The sequence below is a fragment of the Pinus tabuliformis genome, chromosome 9, assembly GCF_031772625.1.
Source record: "Pinus tabuliformis cultivar Carrire ecotype Pingquan chromosome 9, CPIR1, whole genome shotgun sequence".
NCBI lineage: Eukaryota > Viridiplantae > Streptophyta > Pinopsida > Pinales > Pinaceae > Pinus > Pinus tabuliformis.
In genome coordinates, this window is record NC_142307.1 from 1,324,902,519 (window position 1) to 1,324,930,197 (window position 27,679).

The 27,679-nt window shown below is 37.3% G+C and overlaps 2 protein-coding genes across 2 annotated transcripts in view; one reads left to right on the forward strand and one right to left on the reverse strand.

The window, feature by feature from the left end:
- Window positions 1-4,057: 4,057 nt before the first annotated feature.
- LOC149153408 (uncharacterized) lies at window positions 4,058-5,371 on the reverse strand. Its single transcript, XM_089443816.1, has one exon. The coding sequence runs from the start codon at window positions 5,369-5,371 to the stop codon at window positions 4,058-4,060; it is 1,314 nt and encodes a 437-aa protein (XP_089299942.1).
- A 15,920-nt stretch (window positions 5,372-21,291) lies between these two features.
- LOC149153409 (Tetratricopeptide repeat (TPR)-like superfamily protein) overlaps window positions 21,292-27,679 on the forward strand; it is a 114,582-nt gene continuing 108,194 nt past the window's right edge. Inside the window, exon 1 of the mRNA XM_089439848.1 lies at window positions 21,292-24,645. Coding sequence (XP_089295974.1) covers window positions 21,562-24,645 — 3,084 coding nt within the window. The 5' untranslated portion in view covers window positions 21,292-21,561. The remainder of the gene's footprint in view (window positions 24,646-27,679) is intronic.

Genomic DNA, 27,679 nt, shown 5'->3' on the forward strand with positions numbered 1-27,679 from the left:
GTGTTGCTTATGCTTGTAGTCCATGTGCTTGTTGCATTTGCATGGTGTTGATCATGGTTGTAGTGATGTCACCATGTGAAGGCTGATGGTGTTGTTGTGGGATGTGTCATCATGAGTGTATGGTTGCATATGCATTTGTTATGCATGTTGGTGTCTATATGTTGTTATGCATGTAATGTCATGGTTATGGTTATGCATGTATGGTAGGTCAGACATGCATTGTGAATTCATTGTATGCAATTAGGTCATCATCATGATATTGGTATGTTATGATGCTAGTGTGTTGGCTAAGATAGAGTAGGAGATACAGATCATTAAAGTGAAGTTGCAACAATGGACTTTGGGGTAAGAGCAAATCATCATACACGTATTGTATGTTTGGCATGGATGTATGTTAGTTAATAGATTGTTATATGCATTAGGCTTATATACATTAGGTTTATGTACATGTCTATTGATGTTATGGTTACATACATGATAGATGCTAGTTGATTATTGTAGTCATATGCACATGTGTCGGATAGTCATGAATGAAAATAACTTGTGGTTATATGCATTGCTATTGTTGTTTTATGTTAGATAACTTGATGATTATTCTATATGTTGTTGATGAGCATATTATATGTTAAATTGTTATTGTTATATGTTAGTTAATGATTAGGGTTATTACATTCAGATCTTGATGTTATATGTATCATACTAATTTAGGTTGGTCTATGCGAATGGTTAGGGTTATACCATTCAAGTATGAGTTAATATGTTGTGATATTGTCATACTAATCTAGACTAACTGTGTGGATGTGATTATTATGTATGAATGATAATTGTTTATGAGATTACTATGTGAACATGTTAGCTAGTTATTGTTATGGATATCATGACCTTGTTTATGGTTGAGTTGATAATGTTGCAAAGTTATATCGTGCTGATCTGGATTGATTGTGCAAACAAGATAGCCTCCCTTGAGATACATTAAGGTATGAGCTTGCTTATGTCATCTACTATGTGCTTGAATGTTTGATTATGTTGTTTAATTGGTGTTTGAGTTGGTGTCTATTATGTTGTATATCTGTTGTTGAATGTTTGATTAATCGCATGATATGAGTATGTGTATATAAGATTGCATCAAGAAATGATATTGTTTTAAGATGGTTTTACTCACGCATATGTGTTGAGATAGCTAACATGTACTTGATTGTAGTAGGTGACAGTTGTAGCATTATGTCTAATGACTATGAGTTGACTATGGATTATGACATGATTGTTAGTTTTGGTAAAGGTTGATTTCAAATTAGTAAATATGATGCCTTGATTTATGGAACACATCACTGACATGTGTGATCAGTTGTAGGGCAACATGCTTGGTATTAGCGTGACAAGGTAAAAATTGATGTGTTTATATAACTAACAGTTGGGTGATGTGACAGTACATAGTAAGCCTCAATTGCAACAAGGTAAAAAGATAAAAGAAAGGAATTGGGCAAGAATTCCTTTAACTATTTTTGGAAACCCTAATTCCAAACAAATGAGTGCTTTGCATACAGGAAATCTTCTTAACCTGGATTTTGTTTGACATTATGTGGGTATGTGCTATATTCATGGACATGTATTTGACATGTATAACAATTGGTTTCTAGTTATAGCTAGATATGTCAAGGGAATTGGAGTCCCTTAAGACATGGCATGGATGTGTTCAGTTGCAAGCAACATGCTTGGCACAACAAGGTAAGGTAAATGATGTATTGTTATGTTTATTTATGCACTGACAATTATGTGTTTATGGTAGTGTGATGCAGGGAGTTGCATGGAAAGAGAGGTTGCCATGAAATCTTGTAGAAGGCTTGGGTTGAGCTTTCCTTTGGAACCATGGGATTGAGTCATGGTGTCTGTTGTTAGTCTTGTGCTTTTGGTCCTTGGTGATTTATTGAGATTGATTGTGGTTTTGTTTATGATTGGTGCAAGGCCTTGCCACTTTGTTGTGGTGTCATGTTGTTATTGGTTTTCATGGTCTTCTTCTTGTTTGTTTCTTGTGCTTGCCTTTTATGTTTTGAGCCTTGGGAATTGGTTTGGGAAAGAGGAAAGTTAATGGAGCTCGGGAGAAGCTGAATGAAACCTAGCAGGTAATGTAAGACTTAGATGAAGTTGTTACATGTGTAAGGGTAGCTAAAGGTATGAGTATGACGATTGACTAAGTTGGTTGGGTCCATTAGTGTAAATGAACAATGGCAGGACCGTCATGAGAAAGGTAACAAGAAAGGTGAAGTAAATGGATTTGAGGTGTTAGATGCCTTAGCTATGTTGGGAACGATTGTTCTCAATGTTGTGTATAGATAAAGGGAGTTCTCTTAACCTTGACCTTATGATATCTGGAAATTATGTTGTCATCATGATTGTGTCAGTGTATATATATGTATACATGTATGTATGTACTATGTAGGTATGTCATTTTCTGACGAGATCATCACTGTTTTGTGCTAATATTATATATATGTATGTATCTATGTCATTATCTAACAGGGTCATCAGGAATCGTTCTTGTGGAGGAATGATTGCTTATGCAGGTGAATGGCAGAAAGAGGTTCTTGGTCTTATGAGGAATCAAGTGGGAAGAGTAGCCTCACAGATCTCTGAGGTCAGTATCATGTGGATATGAATTGATATTATGTGATTATACTATGTCTATGTTTATGTTATGGATAGGCTAATGCTGAGAGATACATCAACGGAATGAAAACAACGTGATCCACGACATGCTAGGATAAGCATGGATGGCAGAGAGACACTGGAAGTAAGGATGCTTGGTAGAGACAATGAGGTTTTGGATGTGTGGTACTACTATTGTGCATATGTTGTATATGGTGTACATGCTGCATCTGCAATGTTGTGTATATATAGTGTGTGTACATGTTGTTATGCAATGTTATGTACATGGTGGTACAAATAATGTTGTGTGAATATTACATATTCAGTGTTGGGCACAGATGGTGCCAAGCCTAGAATTTCAAATTCCTTTTGCCTGTCAAATTAAAATTTGACGACGTTTTTGCATTTTTTTTACCCTTCGTTTTACGTTTTAATCAAATATGTGAGTGTCACAGAAAACTCTATTTTAACAATTTTTGTAAATTTATTCCACAACACACAATAAGTCATCAAATTCGAGGCTGATAATGACTGTTATTTATAAAAATTCATTTTAAATTTCCATTATTCATAAATATTTAATAATAATTTTTTTAAATGAGATTTCTTTTTTAAATCATTTTTTTTAAAATAAATTCTTGAATTTATTCTGTGGCAAAGAAATTACACAGCTTTAGCGATATCTGCTTCGCTGAAATTGTAGATGAATGTTTCCATGGAATTTCCGAACACTTTTATGGTGGAATCCTCTGCTCTTTTCACAAAGTGAGAGTTCTTTTATATTGTGCTCCTGTGACTTCACTATATTGTCAGGATAACTACGTTGTTACATGATCCTCTTTTTAGAGTACATGTAACTCAAGATAACTACGTTGTTACAGGATCCACTAAAAACATAAAATCTCATTCCCTGTCAAATGCCATTACAAATAATATATCGCAAATTGACTTAAAACATGAGCTTGATCATTAAAGCTTTTTTTAAGTGCCAACGACATTCACAATTGGATATTATTTCAGTCGTCAATTGAAAGTAGAGGACTATTTTGTAATGTTTATACCAGTTTTGAGTCATGTTAGATATTAACTTAATGGAAGATAAAAATAATGGTTTGATTCTTGTTATATTGACATTGCAGATTTGTAGTCTATCAGATTTATGGTGGGACCATTTAAACAATAAAATCTGTGCAAAACTTATAATACATAGAATATAAATAAATAATCTAGTGAGACTGTAAATAAATCATGGACTATAAATAAATCATCTAGAGAAAATATAGAAAAGTTATGTAATAATAAATAGTTATTATACTTCATTAAAAGTCAAACTTCTGGAGAAACTACAAAAAAACTTATCAATAGGAATATCTCAATACATAGATCCTCTATTAAACATAAACTAGAAGAATTTTCAAAGCTCAAGAATCCTTCTTGACTTTGTATCTGTCCATATCTCATATACTGCATGCCAATCAACATTAGATGATTCAGGTCCATTCAAAGATACTCTCATTAGAGCATCTAGTGTATCCAACCCAAGCCTCGATTTTCTAATGTCCTTGATGATGTTTTGCTTAGAAAATCCCCTTTCACAATCCACTGTACTTGCAGGAATAGTGAGGACAGCTTGCCATAATTTCATCATATTAGGATAAGTTTTGTGCCATTGTTTTGTGTTACGAAAGACTTTCCATGCTTCTTTCATAGAAAACCCCTCACAAGCCAGATTTAATGAATCAACAAAAGGGTGCAACTCTTGTTCCCAAGCTTTAACATCAAATAAAGCTACAAATCCAACATCACTTGATATGGTATGTTGCAAATGTTGAAAAAGATTTAAAAACCAACGCTCTGAATTTTTCTCACGACTATGACGCTCTTCTAGATAATAGCAAGGGCTGAACAATTTCGCTGCATTAAAAAGATGAAGGTCTGGAAATCTTTCATTCAAAGAGTCTATAAGAGTCTCTATATAACCTTCAGTGAGTTGCTGACAACTCTCTTGTGTACCTTCAATACAAGGTTTCATAGATTGTTTCCTTGCTTCATTAGATTCAATATCCATGGCTGAGATAGAGATGTATCGTAACTCATGTCTATCTACAATTGTCCCTTCATCTTTAATATCAATGTATCCATTTTGAGAATCATTTAAAAACTTTGAAAGATAAGTTGTGCCTTCTGCAAATGTCTCTTTTCTCAAAAACCATCTAGATAATGTGCTTATAGTTACTTCAAGAGCCAACCCAATAGTTGTAATGTCTACATTTTCTTCTTGAAAAGTCACATTCAACTTGTTCAATTCCCCTAGCACATTAGCAAGCATATGTAAACAAAACTGGATAGAATATATTCTCATCTTATCATACCAAGATGAAGTTTTTTTTTCATTTTTCCACAAAGTTAAAATTGCTAGCATAAGCTTCACAAGCCTTATAATAACTTCCCCCCTGGATAACCATCTCACTGAATGTATTTGTAGAACATCAAGAACATCAATTTGCATGACTCTAAGAAAATCATTAAGTTCGTTATTTCTCTTTGGAGAGTTTTGAACCCATGAATACACTTTGTTTGCAATTTTTTCAACAAATAATAACTCAGGTAATTTCTTAGAAGCATTTGTTGCTGCTAAAGACTCACGATGAGCCACACAATGAACTATAATAATGTTTGGATTGTTCTTTTTCAAAAATGAAACAAAGCCATTTTCATGTCCAATCATTGCTGAAGCTCCATCTGTAGAAACATCTATCAAATCTTTATATTGAAGGCCTCAAACATCTATTAATTGATTGGCACTATCATATATTGTTTTTCCTTTTCCATCTACTACATCTTTAAGCTTCATAAACTGCGAGATAGGTGGCCCGAGACCCTTTGAGTCTAAATATGTTGCATAAATAACAAGGTGTTGCTCTAAGGTTCGATCAGTGCTTTCATCAACCATCAATGAGAAGAAAGGACTTTCCAACATATTTTTTATTTGAATCTGTTCAAGATGTTTTGATATGCAATATATAAAATCATTTGCAGACTTATGATTTGTGTATGAAGAGTACTCTTGAGACTTTGGCATATTTGGAGTTTTTTGCATCCATTAGAAATTTGCAAAGCTTCTCATACTTTGATAGAGATCAATCTTCTTGACAAATGAAATATGATATTTTCATTGTAGAAATCACTCTTTCCTTATTGGCATCTCTCACTTGTCTAATAAGATCTAGAATTGGTTTCATCTTTCCCTCTAATGCATTAATCCATCTTTCCTTAGCATCTTTATGCACCCATGATTTTTCATGAGTAACAAGAGCATCATGTTGTAATGTGGTGCAACCATTCCCTAAACCCCATGGTCCATTCATCCTATACTTCTCACAATAGTTACACTTCATAGCTATTTTATCATCAAACCTCACATAATTCAACCAAACAAACTTATCTAACCATTCCATGCAAAATTGTCTTTTTGTTTGCACTTTCATTTCTGAATTATCACCAACCTCTTCTTCAACTTCATTTGTTTCTTCATCTACATCATGTTCAGAAGAACTTCCAAAAATTTCATGTAATTGTTGTTCCACATGAGCATTATGGGTTTCTTCAAGTGTTTCTGAATTCCGTTGAGTCTTAGAAGTTTGCCCTTTTGTCCATCCATACATTTCCCCAATTGTAATTTGTATCTTTCTCTTCTGAGACATTTGTAGGTTTGTGACCACATGTATAAAATATATATATGAAAACTAGAATTCATTAAATCAAATAAATTAATACTTTCTAATAATGCATACTTATTTATTACCTAAATAAATATAAATATTGTATAACACCATTACCAATAAAACATTTATTAAAAAACTGTTAAATCACATGAAAATAATAGTACTTGTACTATATATTATTTGTGAAAAATATAAAAAATATACACATAAATTAATGAAAAACCTACATATTTTGATTCAATATAATTTGAATTAAAAAGGTAGATGGTTTTATAATTTCGACCAAAAAAAACTTGATGCTCTTCATCGTGTGACATATATGTACTTAATTGCCATTCCAACCATAAATTCGTGTTATCTTTTTCTTATATTTATACATATAAATACAATTAATATCTTTATTATCTTTATTGATATATTCATTTTTATTATATTTATAAATATAAATATGGTTACAAGTATAACGAAGGTAAGATTATAAAAAATTCAATTACAAAATTTAATTTTTATTTTATATCTGTAATTTTTTTTATTTGTGGTTACTACGGAGAGAGTCCAGCCAATCAACTCACCAGCGTATATTGGCAGGGTTAAGTGTTTGGGTTAAAATTTTAAATTTCAAGAAATTTAATTTTGAAAGTATTTGAAATATTGTTTTTATAGTTGTAATGAATTAAACACTATAAAAAATTTCTTTTTATATTTGTGGTTATTAAGCCAACCAACTCACTAGTATATATTTGCAAGTTTAAATGTTTAAGTTAAAATTTTAAATTTCAAAAAAATTAATTCTGAGAATATTTAAATTGTTGTTTATCAAAAATTTCTAGAACAATTAAAATCATGAATCTTTATAACTGTAATTAAAAATTCCAAAAATTCCTCCAAAACATTTTTAAAATCTTCAAAATTTTTCTATTATTTTCAAAGCTAAATGGTAACCTAGTTAAACTACGGATTTTATAAATATATTGGCCCATTTAGTTCCCATTGCCCACTAATCTTACCACATTCTCGTGCGTTTGGTTTTAAATTATTATAATAAGAGTAAAGAATGGGACAACGTTGTAATGTACAGTGGCCACTGTCACTGATAGTTAATAAGTTGCCATTCATTAAGTTAATAAGTTGTCATTCATTAGCTCTAATCTGTAATGGTATCTTCTTCTTTTTTTTCCGAAGGTGGCAAAACCTATCAAACTCAGGTGTCAAACCAACAGTGAGGACAACCATCTCTGGCTGCTATTCGCGAATGTCGATTTGACTCATCACCGTTATCAAGGAAAACCACGCCACCTGTAATAACCCGCTGGTGGTCCGTAAGGGAGCAGGCTTTCACTCCTGCCAGATGCCTCTGGGTCTTGGGCCGTTAACCTATTTCCTTACGTCCGAGGAAGACGAGCTCTTAGCCAAGCAGAAGCAGTGTTATGGCATACTCCAGGCCGAGTAATGGTATCTATGTAATAATTATGTACAATTTTGCAATTCAACTAGCATTTACATGTTATTTATATATATATATAAAGTTTAATTGAAAATTGTAATTTATTTTTGTTGGTTAAAGTGTATTTTTTATTATATAAATAAATTAAATTATTATAATATTTTTGAATATTTATATAAATATAGAGATTCAAACTTAAAAAATCCTAAAATATTAATTGTATAGTTTAAATCATAATTACCAAATTTTTGTCAATGGAAAAAAAATAGAGAATTTTGACAATCCTATTAATATGTAAAATAATTTGATAAAGATTTTATTAAATAATTACGTAAATGAACTACAATTTAGTGTTTAGTTTTTGTTTTCAAAAATTTAAAAAGATTTAGTGGTTAATTTTTGTTTTCACATATTTACTTTTCAAAGTTTATTTTTTACATCACTTTTCAAGGCTAGAAACAATATGTTTTTAAAAAATATATCTCTAAAAGCTCATATAATTGTTACATATCCTCACTATAATATGGTCCCAAGTTCCATATACTTGGAGACCACTCTAGGATTTCGTCCCACTCAATCCTCATCTGCTACTATATTATTTATAGTGTTAATTTTGTCTTTGATGATTAATGCTTAAATAAATATATATATTTTGGAAATTCAAAGCAGCGTATATATCTTTCAACTTATTGTACATTCGTTTTACAATCTGGCTAATAGTAAACAACTCATGGTCAAAGAAAAAAATATTTTCAATTTCAGTGTTGCATGGAAAGGTTTAGAGGGTTCAGTAACAAGAGAAAAAAAAAAATGTTCGGAAGGTTGAGACAAGAAAACAAATATGTTTATTTCATTTTAATATTTGGAAATTATTTAGTTTTTAAATATGCATGGATTAAAAAAGAATTATGAAGATATTTTATATTTAAGTTTTGAAAAGTGCATTTTTTTTTGGTAAATTGTAGTTTTAAAATTATTTATATCAATTAAAATTATTTAAATTTCAAAACGAATGAGAAAAAAATAAACATAAAAAATTGTGACTGGAAATAAATATGTAAAATGTATACTGTCCAATTTTTCTAGAATTGCAAAATTTTCATAATAGAATTCGAATTTGAACTTGGTATCTGTAGTTTAAGTGCACAAAAATACATACAGAAATACATAAATCCAAGATGTTAAAAACCCTAAACCAGGTAAACTACACCACTCAAACCTATCCCAAAACCTAAACAAAGAAACATAAAAGAATGAGATTCCTCGTTTTAAACTTAAACTCTACACATGCAATTATGAACGGTTTAAGATAAAATGCAGCCTTATAAGAGATGTCATGCCGATTGTGTGCGGGCGAAGAAGCAGACACCATGTAAATAGATAGGAGAATAGACAAAGCTACAGATAGACGCTCCCATTAATATGAATGAGATTCCATTATCATGTCATACAAATCAAACGAAATTTTGGGTAGATTGTTTTGTGTCTGCTTGTAGCTTTCATACAACCGTTAATTTATTATAATAAGAGTAAAGAATGGGACTTTTGTTATGTACAGTGGCCTCTAGTTTCATACAATCGTTTGCAACAGTCGATTCTGCCAACCCTGAGAAAATGCCTCTGCCCTTAAATTCGACTAAACCCACCATCCGAAATGCTTAAATGCATAGAGTTAAACAAAGGTTTGATTCCAAAAAGTATTGTAAATTTACATGGAAAGATTGTTTGGGAAATTGTAAAATTGTAAACTTGCATGGAAAGATTGTTTGGGAAATTGTAAAATTATAGGAAATTTTGACACGAAACCAATAGAAATTGCAATATTAACCCACCAGGCAGTTGAGTTACGAAGAAATCAAACAATAGTATGTCGAAAGTACCAAATTATTTTATAGGAGAAAAGTATTGGAATATGAATTTGGTTGTATTTTAAGTATTGGAATGTTACCTGTGAAACTTGAAGTGGAGAGTTGAGTTGTTGGGCATCCAAGTTTGCTCACAGATTCCACTCAGACACGGTCAATCCGCAAGAGAGGAGCACCAAAGCCGAATGTGCAGAAGTTGCCGAATGTGCGAAGACACCTTTTCTGCGACGCTGCAACAATTCTCCAAATTAGCCAGGGTGAATAGGTAAACCGTAAGCCATAGGGTGAATAGGTAAATCGTAAGTCGTAAGCCGTAGGGTGAATAAGTAAATCGTAAGCAGTAGATTGCAATTTGCAAATTGCAAGTCTCATCAGATTAAATTTGAGCGGCAGATTGTAGCTGGATAATTACTCCATTAATGGTAAGTACTAGGTAGTAGGTAGTGGGACAGTGAAGCATTTAAATGCCTTAAGTTTAAACTGCGTTGTGTACTACTGCTGGTCCCAGACTCCTATGAAATTAGGTATTATAAATTTTTACGTTTCACTTGTTGAAATAGACGTCATTTTGACGGGTTGCAAATGTGTATCACGCATTTGATTTGACATGGAAATTTTTTCAACTCTTGTCAAATACATTCTTCAACCAAAAATACGTCCCACAAGACATCAAATTCCAGACCTGGATGGTGCTATGTACACGTTGGATATGCGACATTGTGTGCATATGGTGTTGTGCGCATGTTGGATATGCAATGTTGTGTACATATGATGCTATGCACATGTTGGATATGCAGTGTTATGCACATGTGGTGTTGCATGCATGTTGTACATGTGGTGTTATGTACATATGGTGTTGTGTGCATGATTGTTCAAGTGGTGTTGTGAGCATTTGGTGTTATGTACATGTTGTACATATGGTGTTGTGTGCAGGTGGTGTTGTGTACATGTTGTGCATATGGTACTATGTACATGTGGTGTCGTGCATGTGGTGTTCAGTACATCTAAAGTTGTGTACACGTTATACAGGTGGTGCAATGCACATGTGGCGTTGTGTACACATTGTACAGGTGGTGCCACGTACATGTGATGTTGTGTACACGTTATGCAGGTGGTGTTGTGCATATGTGGTACTGTGTACATGTTGTACATGTGGTACTGGTGTACATGTGGTATTATGTATGTGCATGGTGTAGTCGTGGTATCATAACATGTGTATTCGTTGTGTTGTACTATGTGTACGTATATGTATTGTGTTCTACATCAGATGTAGGTGTATGTATTGTGTTGTGTTGTACACTGGATGTAGGTGTATGTATTGTGTTGTCTTGTACACTGGGTGTAGGTGTATGCGTTGTATGCCAGGTATAGGTAGATGTATTGCATGGCATTGTATGTCGTGTGTGGTTGTATGTGTGTGATGCACACTATGTGTATGTGCACATGGTTGAGGAGAAGCCAATAGGTGTTTGTCGGGTGTGGAAACCAATCCAGAGTGCATATGAAATAATGAAAAAGGTAGAAGCTAAGCATTGATTAAAGGTTAAGTATCCATATTCTATTTCAGTTTTATTATGCGTGTGAATTATGATTCTGGTTACATATGATTTATGATTTTGATTTATGATGGTTGTGTTTTGAGCTAACGTGATGTGATATATATTTATACGTGATGATTTGGTCAAAGATGCTAGTTTGACTTGTTATGACATGAAGTAAACAGGATTGCAACTGTACCTTATTGACGAGTTACCAATGAGGTATGATTTGAAGTTATTTCAATCTATTTTAAATCTAATGGAAGTTACGTGCTTGGTACAAGAAGCACGGAAAAGTCCGGTTGGGTGGTTGAAACTGACTGCAATAATTAGCAGCAATGAAAAAAGGAATTGGAACATGCAGCAGTATGTTGGTAAAGCACTTCAGGGGCAGGGCTATTATGGGACACTGGTACCCAATAGTGTCCATTGATTACCATGAGCATGGTATGACCAGTATGATGGTTTTGAGGCAAGTATATGCCTTGATTGTTGACCTTCCAATGCGAGGAAGCCTTTACAATGGATGGATCGCCCAGGATAGGGGATGTCGAGGAACTTGGAAGGTGAGTGACTGCACGGAAGGGGGTGACTAGATTGCCCAAGGGACTGTGTAGAAGAGAAGGGAAGGTCGGGGATGGATTTGTTTTGGTCATTAGCATTGCTAGATGAAATCAAATGCACATTGGGAGTGCACCCTGGAACAATGAGTCGATAACTGTTCGCTGAGTGTGGCACAAGATTATAGCACTGGACATTGGATGCAATTTGACTATGGCAGTGGAATTTGGTATTACTTTGAGGGTGAAGGTGTGAGCCTATGAATTCCCTTGTTGCAGATGCAGGCATCATATCATTTTATTTGTTGGTTTAAAAAATATGCATATGTGTATATGTGGTTATTGTAAATACCATAATGAGCTATGTTATAAAGCTCCAGTAAGCAGTATGGTTGATATCTTGTCATGTTGTCATGATGTTTTGCTTTTGAGTAGTTCATTCATTATAAATATTGCAATGAGTTAACTTATAAAGCTTCACGGGCATGTTTTCTTTTCAGCGGTTTTGCTAAAGTCTTGGTGTGGTTTAACACTGAGGACGGTGTTCCCTCAAGGGGGAGGGTTTTGTAACAACCCTGGTGAAAATTCCATGTAAAATATATAAGGCCACGGTGATGGGACATGTATTCCAAGCTGAATGGTGGGCAAGACATCCTAGTGTGGGTTTTCATTCGGTTTATTATGGCTAAGGAAATTGGCAAAGGAAATGGCTAAGGCTTTGGAAAGGCATGAGGCATTTATTAGCATTTTATTCATAAAAATAATGGAAATAAGGAGAAAAGGGAGGTGAAAGGCCACAGGTTGCATGTGAGGAGGAAAATGAAGAAAATAGAGGCCTCATTGATAAAAAGGCTTCTAACGATCAGTTAGCAAGCTTGGTTAGTTCAGTTTTGGAACTCTCTTCTATTCTCTCTTTCTCTCTCATACAGTTGGACACTTAGAGTTTTCTTGGAGCACTCTTGGAGGAGTGTGGCATACTTGGAATTTGGAGCAAGAAGGAAAAGAGGAAGCATAGATCAAGCAAGGAAGAGCAGGACCAAGCAACTACATTAGAATTCCTTACAGGTATTGATTTGCATGTGTGTTTTCCTTGCTAGATTTAGCATGCATGGTATTGCATGTGGTTCTTTTGCCGTTATGGCATGGGTTTTGCCATGTTTTACAGTGTTTTCAGCCTAGCCTTGCTATTTGTGGATAGCCATGGTGTGATGGGGTTCTCATGTTTTGGTTGAGCTGGATTACTGGATGGAATCGAAGCTGAGTGAGGTGGATCTCTGAAAGATATAACACATGGCCTAGTAACCCCTGAACCGGACTGTGGGTTGTAGTAAAGCCGAATTCTGTGTTGCCTCGATGGGACTAGAATCCTTGCCAGTGAATGGTGTGATATATGGTAAAGCTAAGAAGTGGATTGCTCTCCATTGGGCCTAGTAATCCCAGGTTGGGATATGCGGTAAAACCTAGAGAGTGGGTCTCAGCTTAGGGCCTAGTGATCCAGTGTGGATTTAGGTAAAGCTTGAGAGACTAGGAGACAGGAAAATTCCTCACGATGTAGGTGGAGAAATCCAGTGGCATCCATGCTTGTTTTGGCCTAGTGATATGGTGGAGATCATGGTGAAGCCTGTTATTACATGTTTATTGTGTTGGCCTAGTGATCCGGGATGGATTACGATAAAGCCTGGGTTCTATTGATGAGGGTGAGGTGGTTTAGCCTCGGGATGCCCTGGTTGGTTCTTTTGCTTTGAGTCCCACATTCATGCTTGGAAAATGGCATGGGGGTGAATGGATGAAGAGAGATTTTGGCTCAACCATTCTACGGTCGGGTGGAATGTGGTAGTCCCATCCCGAGTTTGGATTTTGCATCATCAATATGAAGTTATTTCTCCTTGTATTTCTATGAGTATTATATTGGTTTGTATGTGGATCATATGGCTGTGATTTCCTTGGTATTTATGTTGCTATTATGTTGGTTATGTATATGCTTTATGATAGTGGCTATGTATGGCTTTCATCATGTTTTTATTTGTAAATGAATGAACAACGTATCTATGACCTAATAGATGATAATGCAACAAATGATATAATGGAACAATGCTTCTTAACAATTCTCATATAAGTATGAGACCCCTATGCTTAAATCTATTGTTTACACATGTAGATTGCATTGATGCCAAGTGTTTAACAAAATGTCAGTCCCAGTTAGGGATGGTCAGGCCTAGTCCTGGAGTTAGTTTTTGGTTTATTAGTCTTGTCATCATATTTTTAATGGATTCCGAAAGTTACAGTAATTTCTAGGCAGTGGCCATAATTATGGGCTTGAAAAGTGCCTTAAACCCCGCGGACTCTGGCGCAAGTCTGCTAGAAATAGTCCCTCAACACAGGCATGTAGGCTTGTGGGAGCGTCCAGAGGTTTTATATCTTAAAAACTCAGTGGGAGCCAAGGGCATGATACCTGAGTGGTTGGGATGGCTCCTGGGAGTGTTGTTGCTGATGTTGAAGGTATGTTTGATGTGTTTCCATCGATTCCACTTGCTTAAGGTCACCTAGGAGGTTGAATCATATCATAGTAGCCTCTCATCACATGTTTACCCCCGTTGGCCGGTTACTTGGGCAGATATGGGAGGAGGGTGTTACAACTTGGGGGTGATATTCCTTTCTAGAACGGATTCAATCAAAGAGTTCCCCAAGTAAGAAATTGAGAAGTCATGGGAGGCTATCCTTACCAGTGTTGACAATATTGGTGATCTTTTCGGGAGCTGGAATATCACCGATAATATCACGATATTTTCGCTCCTTGAAAATATCACGATATTTCTGAGATATTGTTGATATCTCGCGAAAATATCACACGACAATAAGAGAAATCAACAGTCCGATTGGGCCGTGCCTAGAAAAGGGAAAATTTGAATTTTTTTTTTTGCTCATTTTGGTTTTATGAGTGTTGGAGAAGGAAGGGGAGAGCACTGTGATAGTTGTCAAGGAGGAATTGAGGATAGAAGAGCCATTATCACCACCAACTACGAATTTTTTATCGATCAAAGATTGAAGAACAATGAGACAAACTTCATTTCTTCCATTAACATGTATGTTCTTAAAAACCCCTATGTTAACGATTTTTTTTCGTAGATTTAGCATTATTCTTGCTTGCCTCTTTGCCTACCAACATTTTGCTTCTTTTTTTCCCATTTGCTATGATTTTCATGCCCATGAGCCAACGCAAGGGTTTTCTCCATATTTGGATAGTAAGCTTCATTTTTTTTTGTTCAACTTTCTTATGCACCCTCTTATTGCCATTTTTCATTCACATTGCAAATAATGTAGTATTTATATATATATAGATATATATATATTTAATGAGGTGGTTATTACCTATTATTTTTTGTGTTGGGGGGTTTAATGCCAATTTTTTGTTTTTTGGTGCCCTAGGTTTGAATTAGTTCACTACAAATATGCCAAAAGCCTTGGACCCATTTTGGGAGTATGGGGAACCTAATGTTGGGACAAATCGGGCACATCTATCATGCAAATTGTGTGGGACCAAGATGTTAGGAGGGGTTACGCGATTGAAATACCATCTGGCTAGACTCCTTGAACATGATATAATGCCTTGTACGATTTCTAGTGCAGAGGTTATACGAAAAGCTCTTGAAGCAATTGATGAAAAAGACAAAAAGATAACTCTAGGGAGAGGGCACTAGTCTTAGATAGATAGCTACTAGTTTTATTTGTTTTGCTACATATAAGTTTATAACTCATGATGATGAAATACTTTTATATATGTGATGTTATTTTGTATTGGTTCTCCACATTTGAGTCCTTGATTAGACATTTATCATGGATTAGCAGGATTTGGTATCGCCTTTGATGTATCATTTTTATTTTACATCCACTACATCATATATATCAATGCTTTTTTCGTACTTATGTGCGAGTGTGTTCATTTCATGTTGTTATTGCTTTGTATGTTTAAAAACCTCGAAAAAAAATGAATATATTATACATTTATTATGTTTGCCGATATTTTCGCTGATATTGTTGATAAGATGTTTTCTGGACCCTCGCCGATATTTTTCCAATACCAATATTATCAACACTGATCTTTACTACTATCCAAATTTCCTTTCCCCCCTCGAAATGCTTCACTTTTGTTGACCCCTTGCTAATTGAACTTGAGTAGCTTTATCAAGATCAGAAGCAAATTGTGTAAATGCTTCCAACTCTACAAATTGAGCTAAATCTACTTTCAATTTTCCAACTAAATTTTTCATAGCTTTTATCTGAGATGCAAATCCTACTCTAGATACGAAAATACCCACATTAGTAACATGTTGAATCCCACATTGTGTAATTTTGAGGGGTTGAAGCATTAGTACTTAATGGACTTTGAGGGGGAAAGTTTTGATGAAATAATGTAGATTGTCACCTTCCCTCTAATACATCTCCTAGCCTCCCTTTTTCTCACAAGATCCCTCTTTAGGCAGCCTTTCAAGGCCCTTTTGATTTTCTTATTGACTTGTTTCCCTCTATTCACCCTAAAGCCAAAACTCCCATCATTTTGTGCTTGATACTAGAAACACATCAACTCTTTCAATCTCTCAATAACTCTTTTCTTGACTTCTTACAAACCCTTAAACCTTCCCTTGACCATATTATTATATCCCCCATAGCTCCACCATTGATAATTCTTAATACTTAATCATTTGTGTGTGTGCAAGCACACATGTGCGTACCTTTCCTTCCTCATGTTAGAGCAAAGGTTAGATCCACAATTTTCAATACCTACCTTCCCCTTTTATCCGTCATTGTGCTTTTACAATTCTTGCTACCATGTTTTGTCTTTGCCTTCTATTCACTTTCATGACAATTCACTCTATTTCTCCTCGTGACATAAGCTCTTGCCACAGGGGCAATATGTAGTGTATAGTTTTCACATGTCACTCTCTTCCTGCAATTACACCTTCTTATGTGGGTGTGAGGAGTATCCATAATGCATTTTCCATAAATGAAATTCTTGCTGAGGACAACAAGGACCTTCTACATTTCCTTGTGACATCATTTGTGTTGGTTTACTTTCCCTACATCCACTTGTCTCTCATAAACACATAACCATGCTCCACCCAGCTGATGTATAATGCTTAGGCAATGTCCCACTTTTGTCCTATTGATCTTAACTCTTGGTCACAAGTTTGGCCTCTGTAAATCGTTTGGGCTCTCAATTGAGGGCACTTTCCAAGTGACTTTATCAAACCTTGGGTTTCTTATACTTTATTTAGTCTTAGTTAGTTGGAAATGCCCCATTTTGAGTCTTTGAAAGACCCAAATTTGATTGGGCATGTTTTTTGGGGGGTTTATTTATTCAAAATTCCACTTATCCTCCTTACTTTGGGTGTAGAATCATGAATTTTCTACACCTGATTACAGATGTGCCAATGGCCCCTAGAACACATAGCGTTTTTTTTTTTTTTTTTGAAATTACTTATAGTATGATCAATATATTTATTTTACACTAATTAAAACCCACAACATGATTTGTATGAAAAAACAACTTCTTTAATGACTAAATTAATGTTCACCCATGTACTCTTCTCTCGTATTCATTGTTGCTCTATTGAATTTACACCATATTATGACTTAGTTGTCTCTCACCTCCATTTTTATGCACTTGTTCTTCTTGGATCAATTGTTTCCTCATCCCTCCAACCACTTAGATGCTTCCTCAACATGTGTTTCTTCCTCTTAGTTCGGCCTTTATTTGTTGCTCTAGGGTGTCTTTGCCTCCATCCATACACATAACTTAGTCTTTTAAAGTCACCTCTAGGTAGGTACCAAAATAACTCTAGGAGATGAAGGTAGATTCTCACTAGAGGCACCAAGGGTTTCATGATTAAACTTCATTGGTAAGATATTTTTGTCTTTGATTGCTTGGTGTATGCTTCAGTTATTACATATTATTATAGATAGTTGTTCAACCATGTTTTGTAAGGGATCTTTGATAAGTTTGCAAATATGTTAGCCCTCGAGTGGGTGCATATGAGGTTAGACTTACGAGTAAGTCTTGGGTGATTTTGATGGCATGGATTACTTCATAGCACAATAACCCAGCCAAGGGGATATCAATATGTTTTTATAAGCAATATTCTCCACCAACCCCGCCCCACCTCACACAACCCCTTATAAAAAGAAAAAAGAAAAAATGTTTTAAGTACAATGACATAGGAATCTAACTCTTTGTTGGTTGTTTGGTGTTTGTCTTGGATCTTAATACAACTAGGTTCCTGTCCCTTCACTATCTCTTACTCTCTCTTTTACCTAAATTAAATTTAATCTATTTTTTTTAACCGAAATAGTGTATTTGTATTAATAAAAGAGAGTGCGAGATTACAAAGAGGCTGGACTGAGGATGAAGGATGGGGGTTGTAAGCTTCTCCATGATTACTGAAGTTAGATAATCACGATCCTTATTGCAGCCAATACAAAAATTCTATATTTAAATCCAATTTTTTCCCAAAATGTGCCTAAGAATAAAACACATTTGAAATACATGCACTTGTCAATTAACAAGATTTGTCCTTATTTTTGCTTTGTTCTTGTCCATGTGTGTGTGTGTGTGTGTTTTTTTTTTTTTTTTTAAGTGATACTATTCTATTGAAAAAAAAAAAATACAGCGAGGCTCCGGCCTCTGCGGTGCTGAACAAAGTTATGTCAAAATTTAATCAAGAAGACAAAACTCGACTGCCCACCGAGGGGAAACCAGTCCGAGTGAACCCATTGTAAAATGCCCACGCAGGGGTCTCAATTCTTAACCTAAAAAGGCCCACACAGGGGTCCTAAATCAAAACCAATCAAAACGAGCCACATGGTTTGAAAAAATAGTAGAGAAAAAACCCCATGAAACAAACCCATGAAACAACAAGAGAGCGGCGAATCGAAACCTGGCAACTTGGCCAACAGTCTGTTTGGACCCCCTAGGTATCGTCTGGTGGAGGCTCCTCCACAATGCGACACGCGTACTCATACCAGTCATCATCCTCTGCTGACGTGCCGCGCGGGATGCCACCGACTGCTTGCGAGTCGGCCGAACTACCCTCGACTGCATGCTTGCCTGACGTGCTACCCGGGATGCCACCAACTGCTTGCGTGCCACCCGAACTGCCTTCGATTGCATGCTTGCCTCCAGCCATATCCTCACCATGCAGAATGCTGTCATGACCAGCCTTGCTCGTCTTCTCTGCCGTCTGCTGCTTGCTGTTGTTTCCTTTCTCTGGTTCACGACCATCCTTGTTCGTCTTATCTGCCTTCTGTTGCTTGCTGTTGTTCCCTTTCTCTGGTCCAGGTTCGCGGGTCTGAGCATCTTGCTCATCCTGCAGACTGATTTCCTCACTGAAGGTCACTGTGACAGTGGCAATGATATCGGGACGATGCAACGTACTGTGAAAGCGAAATTGGGTCGTGTGGTGAGAGGGGTGAGGGGGGGTAGGGAGGTTGGCCGTTTGGGTAGCAGCGTTCATTCTTCTGGCACCATGGGCCTGTGCCCGACCTCTACCGCTGCGCGTGTCAGGGTGTCTGCCAGAGAAATGACCTCTGGAATGAATAGTAGAAGGGGATGAGGAAGGAGTTGCTGGTTCAGGGGTGGGCGTCGAGGGGAGGCGAATGCTTCTGCCGCGACTACCACCTCTTCTGCTATGCATTCGATGGCGAGTACGCGGCATGGCTGGTTGACGGTTGTTGGTCTGGGCCAAAATGACTGTGTTGTTATCAGTGATTGCAGTAGGGGAGGTAGAGTTTACTTTGGAATTGATGAGGCTATTCAGAAGAGATGCAGAGGAATTCTGGGCGGAATTCAGAGCACAGTGAGTGGTTTGGGAGAAATGGAAGCCATTCCCCAAATCAATACAACTGAGAATCCAACAACGCCTCCCTGTAATTGTGCGTGAGCTCGGCTCCGCAGCATGAGGGGGGCAAGAGCAGTTTAGCGGGGATGGGATGAATGGATTATGGCTTGCGGAAGCCATGGCCTTATGCCTGCTACAAATTCCTCGACTTGAGCACCAGAGTAATGGTGCCTGCAGGCCGACTATGGCTTGCCATAAATTGGCATGGAAGGGGACGCAGGTGGGCATGCGGCTTGGCTGCCTGCCGTCCTTCTGTCTAATCTGCATTAATGTCAATTTAATCACCTGCATCTAGGTGTTCTTGTCCATGTGTTGAGTTTGGCTTGCCATAGGATTTGTCATGGGAGAGATTCAATGCTGAGGTGAGAGTTCAAACATAAAGACCCCACCCCCTTTTGCATGCTAGGTTGGCCAATCTATCACCCTCTTTATTAAATCTTCTTAGAACACGAAACACTTAAATTGATTGAAATTTAGTCATCAATCTGTGAATTCGGGATAGAATTACAACCAATTGCACATCCTTAGGCTTGCGATCCATGACCACAACCCTTATAATATTTTGTGAATCCCCAATTGCAGTGGTATGTGCAATTCCTTTACTTTGAGCAATCCTTAAGCCTTGAAACAAGCTGTATTATTATGCCATGTTGTTAGTCAAGTGTCCAAGTCTCCATTCATACCTATCCTCCTTTTGTCCACCAGGGTTGAAATTCGCTCCCCCCGACCCCTTGCACTTGCCATCCCATAAAAAATAATCTAAAATAATCAAAATAAAAACAAAATCTGAAATCTTAATACCAGTTATAGTTATTCATTGTTTATACATGAATCAGAAAAATTAACTAAATTAACATTGCAAGTTTAGGTGAGAACAAAGGAGGGGCAAGAGCTTGCTATCATGCACAATCCTCTGCGCGACATTTTCATGAACATACCCTGCACATCATTCAAGTGGAAGTCAATGAAGCAAAATGAGATAAAATATGTGAACTTAGTTGTTTGCTTGATGCATATATTATGACCAAGGTAAGCTCCCTTGATACCCAACACGTGTCATATCAGGGGTAGGAACAACCATTGTATGCACACAATTGATTTATATTGCCATATGAAGACTCTATTAGGATGATTGTTACTCGACACGAATGAAGCTAAAGAGGAGTTTCTTTTAATGTTGGATGAGCTCCAACACTACTCGAAGAGCCTGAATCACCACATGTGGAGAATGACGACCATTTAAGTCTTCCACCAAACTGAGAAAACTCCTATTGCACCATGATAAAGAACCAATTGAAATTGAACCCTCATATTCATGCTAATCCACATGCTCTTTTATTAAACACCCATCTATATACTAGAACTTATATTTTGATTACAAAACTTAAATAGTAAAGAGTTTAGGTTATACCAATAATCTAACTTTTCGAGTAATAAACTCTAATAAATGTTGATTATAAAACTTGTATTGTATTTTTCTGATCAATAAATATAATTTTAACTTAAGAAAATTATTAATTGCGAAAAGAAACATCGTACTTCGTAATTTCTAAACGATATTATGACATTAATAGGATTTTCCAAGATGTGTTCCTCACTTGAATGTCATTGCCATTTGCAAATGAGCGCCATTAATCGATCAGTAAAATATGAAATACGATGATATGTTGTAGAAGGAACCATTAGGGAGTTGCATTTTTGAGAGCCCTAGGGTTTATGGGATAGAATTATCGTATCGAATCCCTTTGATATCTGAATGATTCAATGTTTTTCCCACGGAAGAACAAAGCTTATATGAACTTTGAAGTCTTGTCGTCATCATTATTATTCCCTTCTAACAGAAGAAAGCAGGCTGGTAGGCTTGGCTTCTGCTCCACATAGATGCTTAACCGCTATGAACAAACCATTGGCGGGGCTTGTCATTCGCTCATTGTCACCAGCAAAATGCTATATTTCCAGCTTTAAGCATTGGATTTTCATGCCAATGTCTTCCGAAAATCTCGATCATCGATTTGGGTATTATTGTTTTGCTTCTTTAAGGATCTGTAGCAGCGCTGGGTCAGATAAAACGGGCCCGGCGAATGGTGATAATGTTTCAAACAATGTAAATGATCAATCCAAGCTTACTTCTGAATTTGCAGATGCAGAGTGTTCCAATGCAGAAACAGAAATTGCACGGGTTTCAGAGTCAGGTATGGAGTCTTCCTCTGCAATGGAAGGGCACCCATTTGAAACAAGTACTAAATCAGGGCAGCCATTCTTGTACGACTGTGATCAGAGTGCAACAATAGCGCAAGTTTCTGATAGAAGTGAGTATTCCTCCGAGGCCTTTGCTATTTCAGATATAATTAAACATGCCAATAATAGGTGGGACAACGAAACTGAAAGAAGTCTGAGACAGTATAGAGAGAAGCTAAACGAATTCCTTGTTATTGAAGTCTTGAAGTGTTTGAAGGTTCCTGAATTGTGTCTTAGATTTTTTAAATGGGCAGGCCAACAAATTGGTTTTTCCCACACACCTAGAACATATGAAGCTCTTTTAGAAATTGCAGGATTCAATACGCACTGTCCTATACCTAGTAGTTTTTTACTAGAAATCAAGAAGGAAGATGATGATATGCTGGGTAAGTTGTTGAATATTATGATTAGAAAATGCAGCCGAACTGGGATGTGGAATGAGGCTATAGAGGGACTAGGTAAACTGAAGGATTGTGGTCATAAACCCACATCTACGACTTACAAGGCGCTTATTCAGGTTCTCTTGGCAGCGGACCAGCTTGAACTGGCCCGTCAAATATATTCCGACATGAGCGATTCGGGTTTTAGTATCGATTCCTACACTCTTGGCTGTTTTGCGCGTTGTCTGTGCAAGGCCGGTAGATGGAAAGAAGCGTTGAATATGATGGACAAAGTGGATTTCACTCCTGACACTGTTATTTACACCAAAATGATTAGCGGACTGTGTGAAGCATCCATGTTAGACGAAGCGTTCGCATTTATGCACAAAATGAGAGCTAATTCTTGCATCCCTAATGTTGTCACATACAACACTTTGCTAGGAAGTTTTCTCAAAGCAGGCCAACTAACTAGATGCAAGAAAATTGTGTCTCAGATGATGTCCGAAGGTTGTCGTCCCAGCGCTTCAATCTTTAATTCTCTCATAAATGCTTATTGCAAAGCAGGGCAATTCACCGATGCGTATAAGTTGCTAAAAAAGATGGCACCTAGTGGTTGCCTTCCAAATTATGTTACTTATAACACCTTGATTGGTGGCATTTGTGAGAAAGAGGTTCCCCTAAGCACGGAAACTTTGGATTTGGCTAAAAGAGTGTATCATGATATGCTCAGCGATGGGTTTATCTTAAATAAGGTAAATGTCGGACGTTTCTCTCGCTGTCTCTGTTCAGGAGGTAAATTCGAGGAGGCCTTTAGTGTTATACAAGAAATGATGAAGAAGGGCTTCATTCCTGATACTAGTACATACACAAAAGTGATTACGTTACTCTGTCATGCCAATAAGATAGATAAAGCCATCTTGCTATTCAAGGAGATGAAACAGAATGGTGTCGTACCGAATGTATATACTTACACAATATTGATTGACAATTTTTGCAAAGTAGGTCTTATTCAGCAGGCTCACAAATGGTTTGATGAAATGAAAAAGGAAGGTTGTCCTCCGAATGTCGTGACATATACTACACTTGTACATGGTTATCTAAAGATGAGTAAAATATCTGAGGCAAATGAAATATTTGCTGAGATGGTTGCTTCTGGTTGTGCTCCTAATATTATTACCTACACAGTGCTGATTGATGGACATTGTAAAGCTGGAGATGTGGAGAAGGCCTGTCAGATATATAGCAGAATGAGAGGTAGCGGACTTTTTCCAAATGTTGATATTTACTTTGACCAGATTAAAGCTACTGGTATTGAGCCAAATGTTTTTACTTATGGTGCCCTGATTGATGGTCTCTGCAAGGTTAACAGATTAGAGGAGGCTCATGAGCTATGGAAGGCAATGTTAGAAGCTGGTTGTGAGCCAAGTGATATTGCATTCAATTCTCTTATTGATGGTTTATGCAAAGCTGGCCAGTTGGAGGAGGCACATCAAGTTTTTCTGAAGATGGCCGAAGACGGCCATACTCCAGATGTCTACACTTACAGCTCCTTGATTGACAGACTGCTTAAGGATAGCAGGTTGGATCTAGCTCTTAAAGTTTTGTCAAAAATGATGGACAATGGTTGTGCTCCAAATGTTGTAACCTACACTGAGATTGTTGATGGTCTTTGCAAGGTAGGGAAGACTGAGGAAGCCTATAAGCTTTTTACCATGATGCAAGAAAAGGGTTGTCCTCCAGATGTCATTACCTATACTGTCATGATGGATGGTCTTGGTAAAGCAGGAAAGATTGATCGAGCCATTGGGCTTCTGCAACAAATGGCTGAGAAAAGCTGTGCTCCTGATTTTGTGACCTATAGAGTTCTGATAGATCACTGTTGCAGGGCAGGGAAACTTTCTGAAGCCCAAAAGCTCTTAGATGAGATGAAACATACTTATTGGCCTCCCTATGCGATGGGGTCCCATGGCATAATTCGTGGCATGAGTAAAGAATTTATAACTTCACATGATCTTCTAGATGAAATAACGGCTTTCACAACAGTTCCCATCTCAGCTGCTTATTCAATGCTCATAGACAGCCTTTGCAAAGCAGGAGAACTGGAATCAGCTCTAGAATTGCACAAGGAGATGATGTCCTGGTCACCGCATCTTCATACAACTAGTGCCACTACCTATGCACTATTGATTGAAGGACTCTGTAAGTCAGGCAATGTTGAAAAGGCATTTGAGCTATATGAGGAAATGACTAGAAAAGGTTGCATTCCAGAGACAACTGTTTTTGCCCATTTGATTAAGGGGCTTTGTATGTTATGGAAGAGAGACGAGGCACTTCAACTTCTCCATGGCATATGCAAGATGGTACGCCTTTAATCTTTCTTTGCTTGGTTTTATGTGAGTCGTACATGTGTTCCTTTATATCCTTGTTGATCCTCTTGTATATCTTGGGTTGAATTCTTGATACCATAGGGCTGTTAATTGTTTGATGGTGCTACTTGATCTTATTCGCCCTACTAATGGATTGACTGGTAATATATATACTAGTATATGCATCTAGTGAAAGTGGCGAATTTGAAGAGGTAACTTTTGAATTCCCTGTCTTTGCATTACGCACACACAGACACCTACACATCAAAACAAAATTGGAGAATGAAGGCAAAATAGATCTTTGTCTTTTTATAAATCTTGCCTAAAATAAACTTGTCAAAATAGTTTTCCTCACATGGAGAACACTAAAATAACTGTGTTGAAAAGGTATCCTTAAAATAATAAAAACTTAAAGCCTCTTACCTGAGGATATGTATCCTTAACCGAAACACCAAACCCGGGTGTTCAGCAAGGTACCTTTCATCCTTTGTTTTGGGTCAGGGGTACCCCTCGTGAATTTCTTCACTAGCCTTTGGATTTCTGAGTTGTAGACAGTTGGGAAACCTATTTGGCTCCATGTATCTTGCTGAGCTAGAGGATTTGGTGGCATATTTATTGATCAGCAGTGAGGTGCTTGATGATGCATGGCCTCTTGTTGAGTTTAGGGCATGGCATTAGTTTCTTTCATATTTTTTGGCATCTTCATGTTTCCCAATGCAGTTCACATTTACAGAGGCAGTTCACAGTTGCCAAGGCATGAGTCAAAACTACTTTGAGCCATTTTTCATGTATTGGGTCTTGTCATGCTGTGCCACGTTCTAGAATTTTTAATTCTCACCCTCACCCTATCCATTCATTTTGAGGCATATGTCACATCAATTAAGGGAACATCCACCATGGAGATTGTAGTATTCACTCATAAGGGCTTCTATTTGTCATGTGTGGATTTATTTGACAATCCCGATCCCCATGACTTGAGGGCTGGTTCACGTGACTTGTGGATGGTTATTATGTCTTTAAGAGCCCATGCATTGATAGTTGGAACTGTTTTTGAAGATGGGTCCACCTTTGAGGATTCATTGCTTGTTGGGTTCTTCACCTTGGGCAGCAATGTCTGCACACTGGAGGGGCTCAAGGAGGCTTGTATTGCATATTTGACTGTCTGATGGTTGATTGAAAATCTAGGAGTTGGAACTAACTCTAGGGGAAGTTGGTCAGGTTAATGATTTGTCAAAATTCTTAGATTTAACAATCTCTGGAATCCTACTGCAACCAACTGAATCTGCTTCACCTAAATCGTAAATTAGATTACAAAATTATTTCAGATTTCTTCTTGAAACATTGAAGTAAATTATTGAAGCAGCCTACACCAAATTAAATATGATTCTGAAACATAGGAATTGAGCAAGGAAAATAGAAACACATAGGACACCGTTATTTTTGGACAAGAGTTCTCCAAAAAAAACCAATGCGGGAAAACCGGTGCAGCAACTCTGAGGGTTTTATTATTATGCAGGAGAAAATCTGAGTACAATTCTAGGATGCTCAACTAGCAATCCCATACAAAGAGAATACTAAACAAAAGACTGGTGAAATGATCTCACCCTGTCACTGGAAGAATCAATGACTGATCCTGTTGAACTGGAGGCTCTGCGTCACCCTCTGCATGGCCTTTGCGCAAAACTGCGCCACTCTCGGTAGTTTTTGCGTCCCCCCTGTTGGGTATTACGTTGCCCCTCTTCTGGATCCTCTGTTGGCTGAGAAAATCGATCTTCTGCCTCTCAAACTCACACCCCGGCTTCTGACAATTGAAACTTGACTTCCCTTAGCAGGAAACTCGACTTCCCCTCAAGGACTGTGCTGCCTTTGCATCAGCATTGCGTGGGCCAGTGTCAGCCTTCCTTGGACGTCTTTCTGTCCTCTCTCTGCCTCGTACTCTTTGGAAATTCCTTCTTCCAGATTCTCACTGCCCCTCTGCTGCAAGAAATCTCCTCAATCAATTTTTCCTCCTGAGAACTTCTCACTTCAGAAAATCAATTTTCCTGATCTCTCAGTGTGTGTTTTCCAAATGACTCTCAAGCCCCTTCTTATATCTTCCTGTTGGACAACCAACGGCCTAGATTAACTCCTAATCAAAAGCTCATATCGTTTTGACTTGATCTGTGTCTTTTTCTAGAAGTTTCAGCCATGATTAGATTAATGCCCATTAATATTTTAATTTATTTAAGTTTAGACTTAGGAACCCTATTAAAAATATTAATTATTTTAATAAAATCACTTCAGGGTGGAATTTTCCAAAACGCTTTCTAGGTTTTTTGGAATACATGTGCCCAAGCTTCCCTACAAAATTTGAGGCTTAGAGCACATCTGATGCTAACCCAAATCAACACTCCCTCTTAGCGAGGAATGTGCTCTAGCAATACACTGCTACTGCATACTGCTCTGACTCTGAAGCACCGTCTTCTGCATTGCTAATGTCTGACATGTTGCCCACCAACTACTGCACTGTTGCTGCTACTGTACTGCTGCCTTTGACACTGCCACTGCCAATGCTACATCTGTACTACAACTCCCTCTCAAATGCTGCATCTGCTATGCTGCTAACACTGCCATTGCTAACACTGCAACTCAGTTGCTGAGAGAATCAACTGAAAACACCCAAAACTGGACAAGTATCCAGTGGATACACCTTGGTGCTAAAAGCTTGACTACTACTAGTCCCACGCTGTCTTCTGAAGCCATTGCGCTGCTAAAGCTCTGCATTATGCCTCCATGCACTGCCGCTTTTCTGCTTTGTGCCGCTCAAGTTCTGGCGCTGCTAAATACCGCATCTGTCGCTGCTAAATACTGCATCTGTCGCTGCTAAATACTGCATCTGTCGCTCCAACACTTCATGGCACCAACTGAAAACTCCTCCATCTCGCTACTACTGATCGTGGGCTCCCATAGCAAGGTGATGAACCAAGAGGTGGGCTCCTCAAGGATCTTGCCCATCTGTAGCTCTATCGAACTATAGTTCTAAATCAGC

Bases quoted from the DNA above. Each gene is read 5' to 3' on its own strand.
- LOC149153408 (XM_089443816.1), bottom strand. From the start codon at position 5,371: ATGATTGGACATGAAAATGGCTTTGTTTCATTTTTGAAAAAGAACAAT.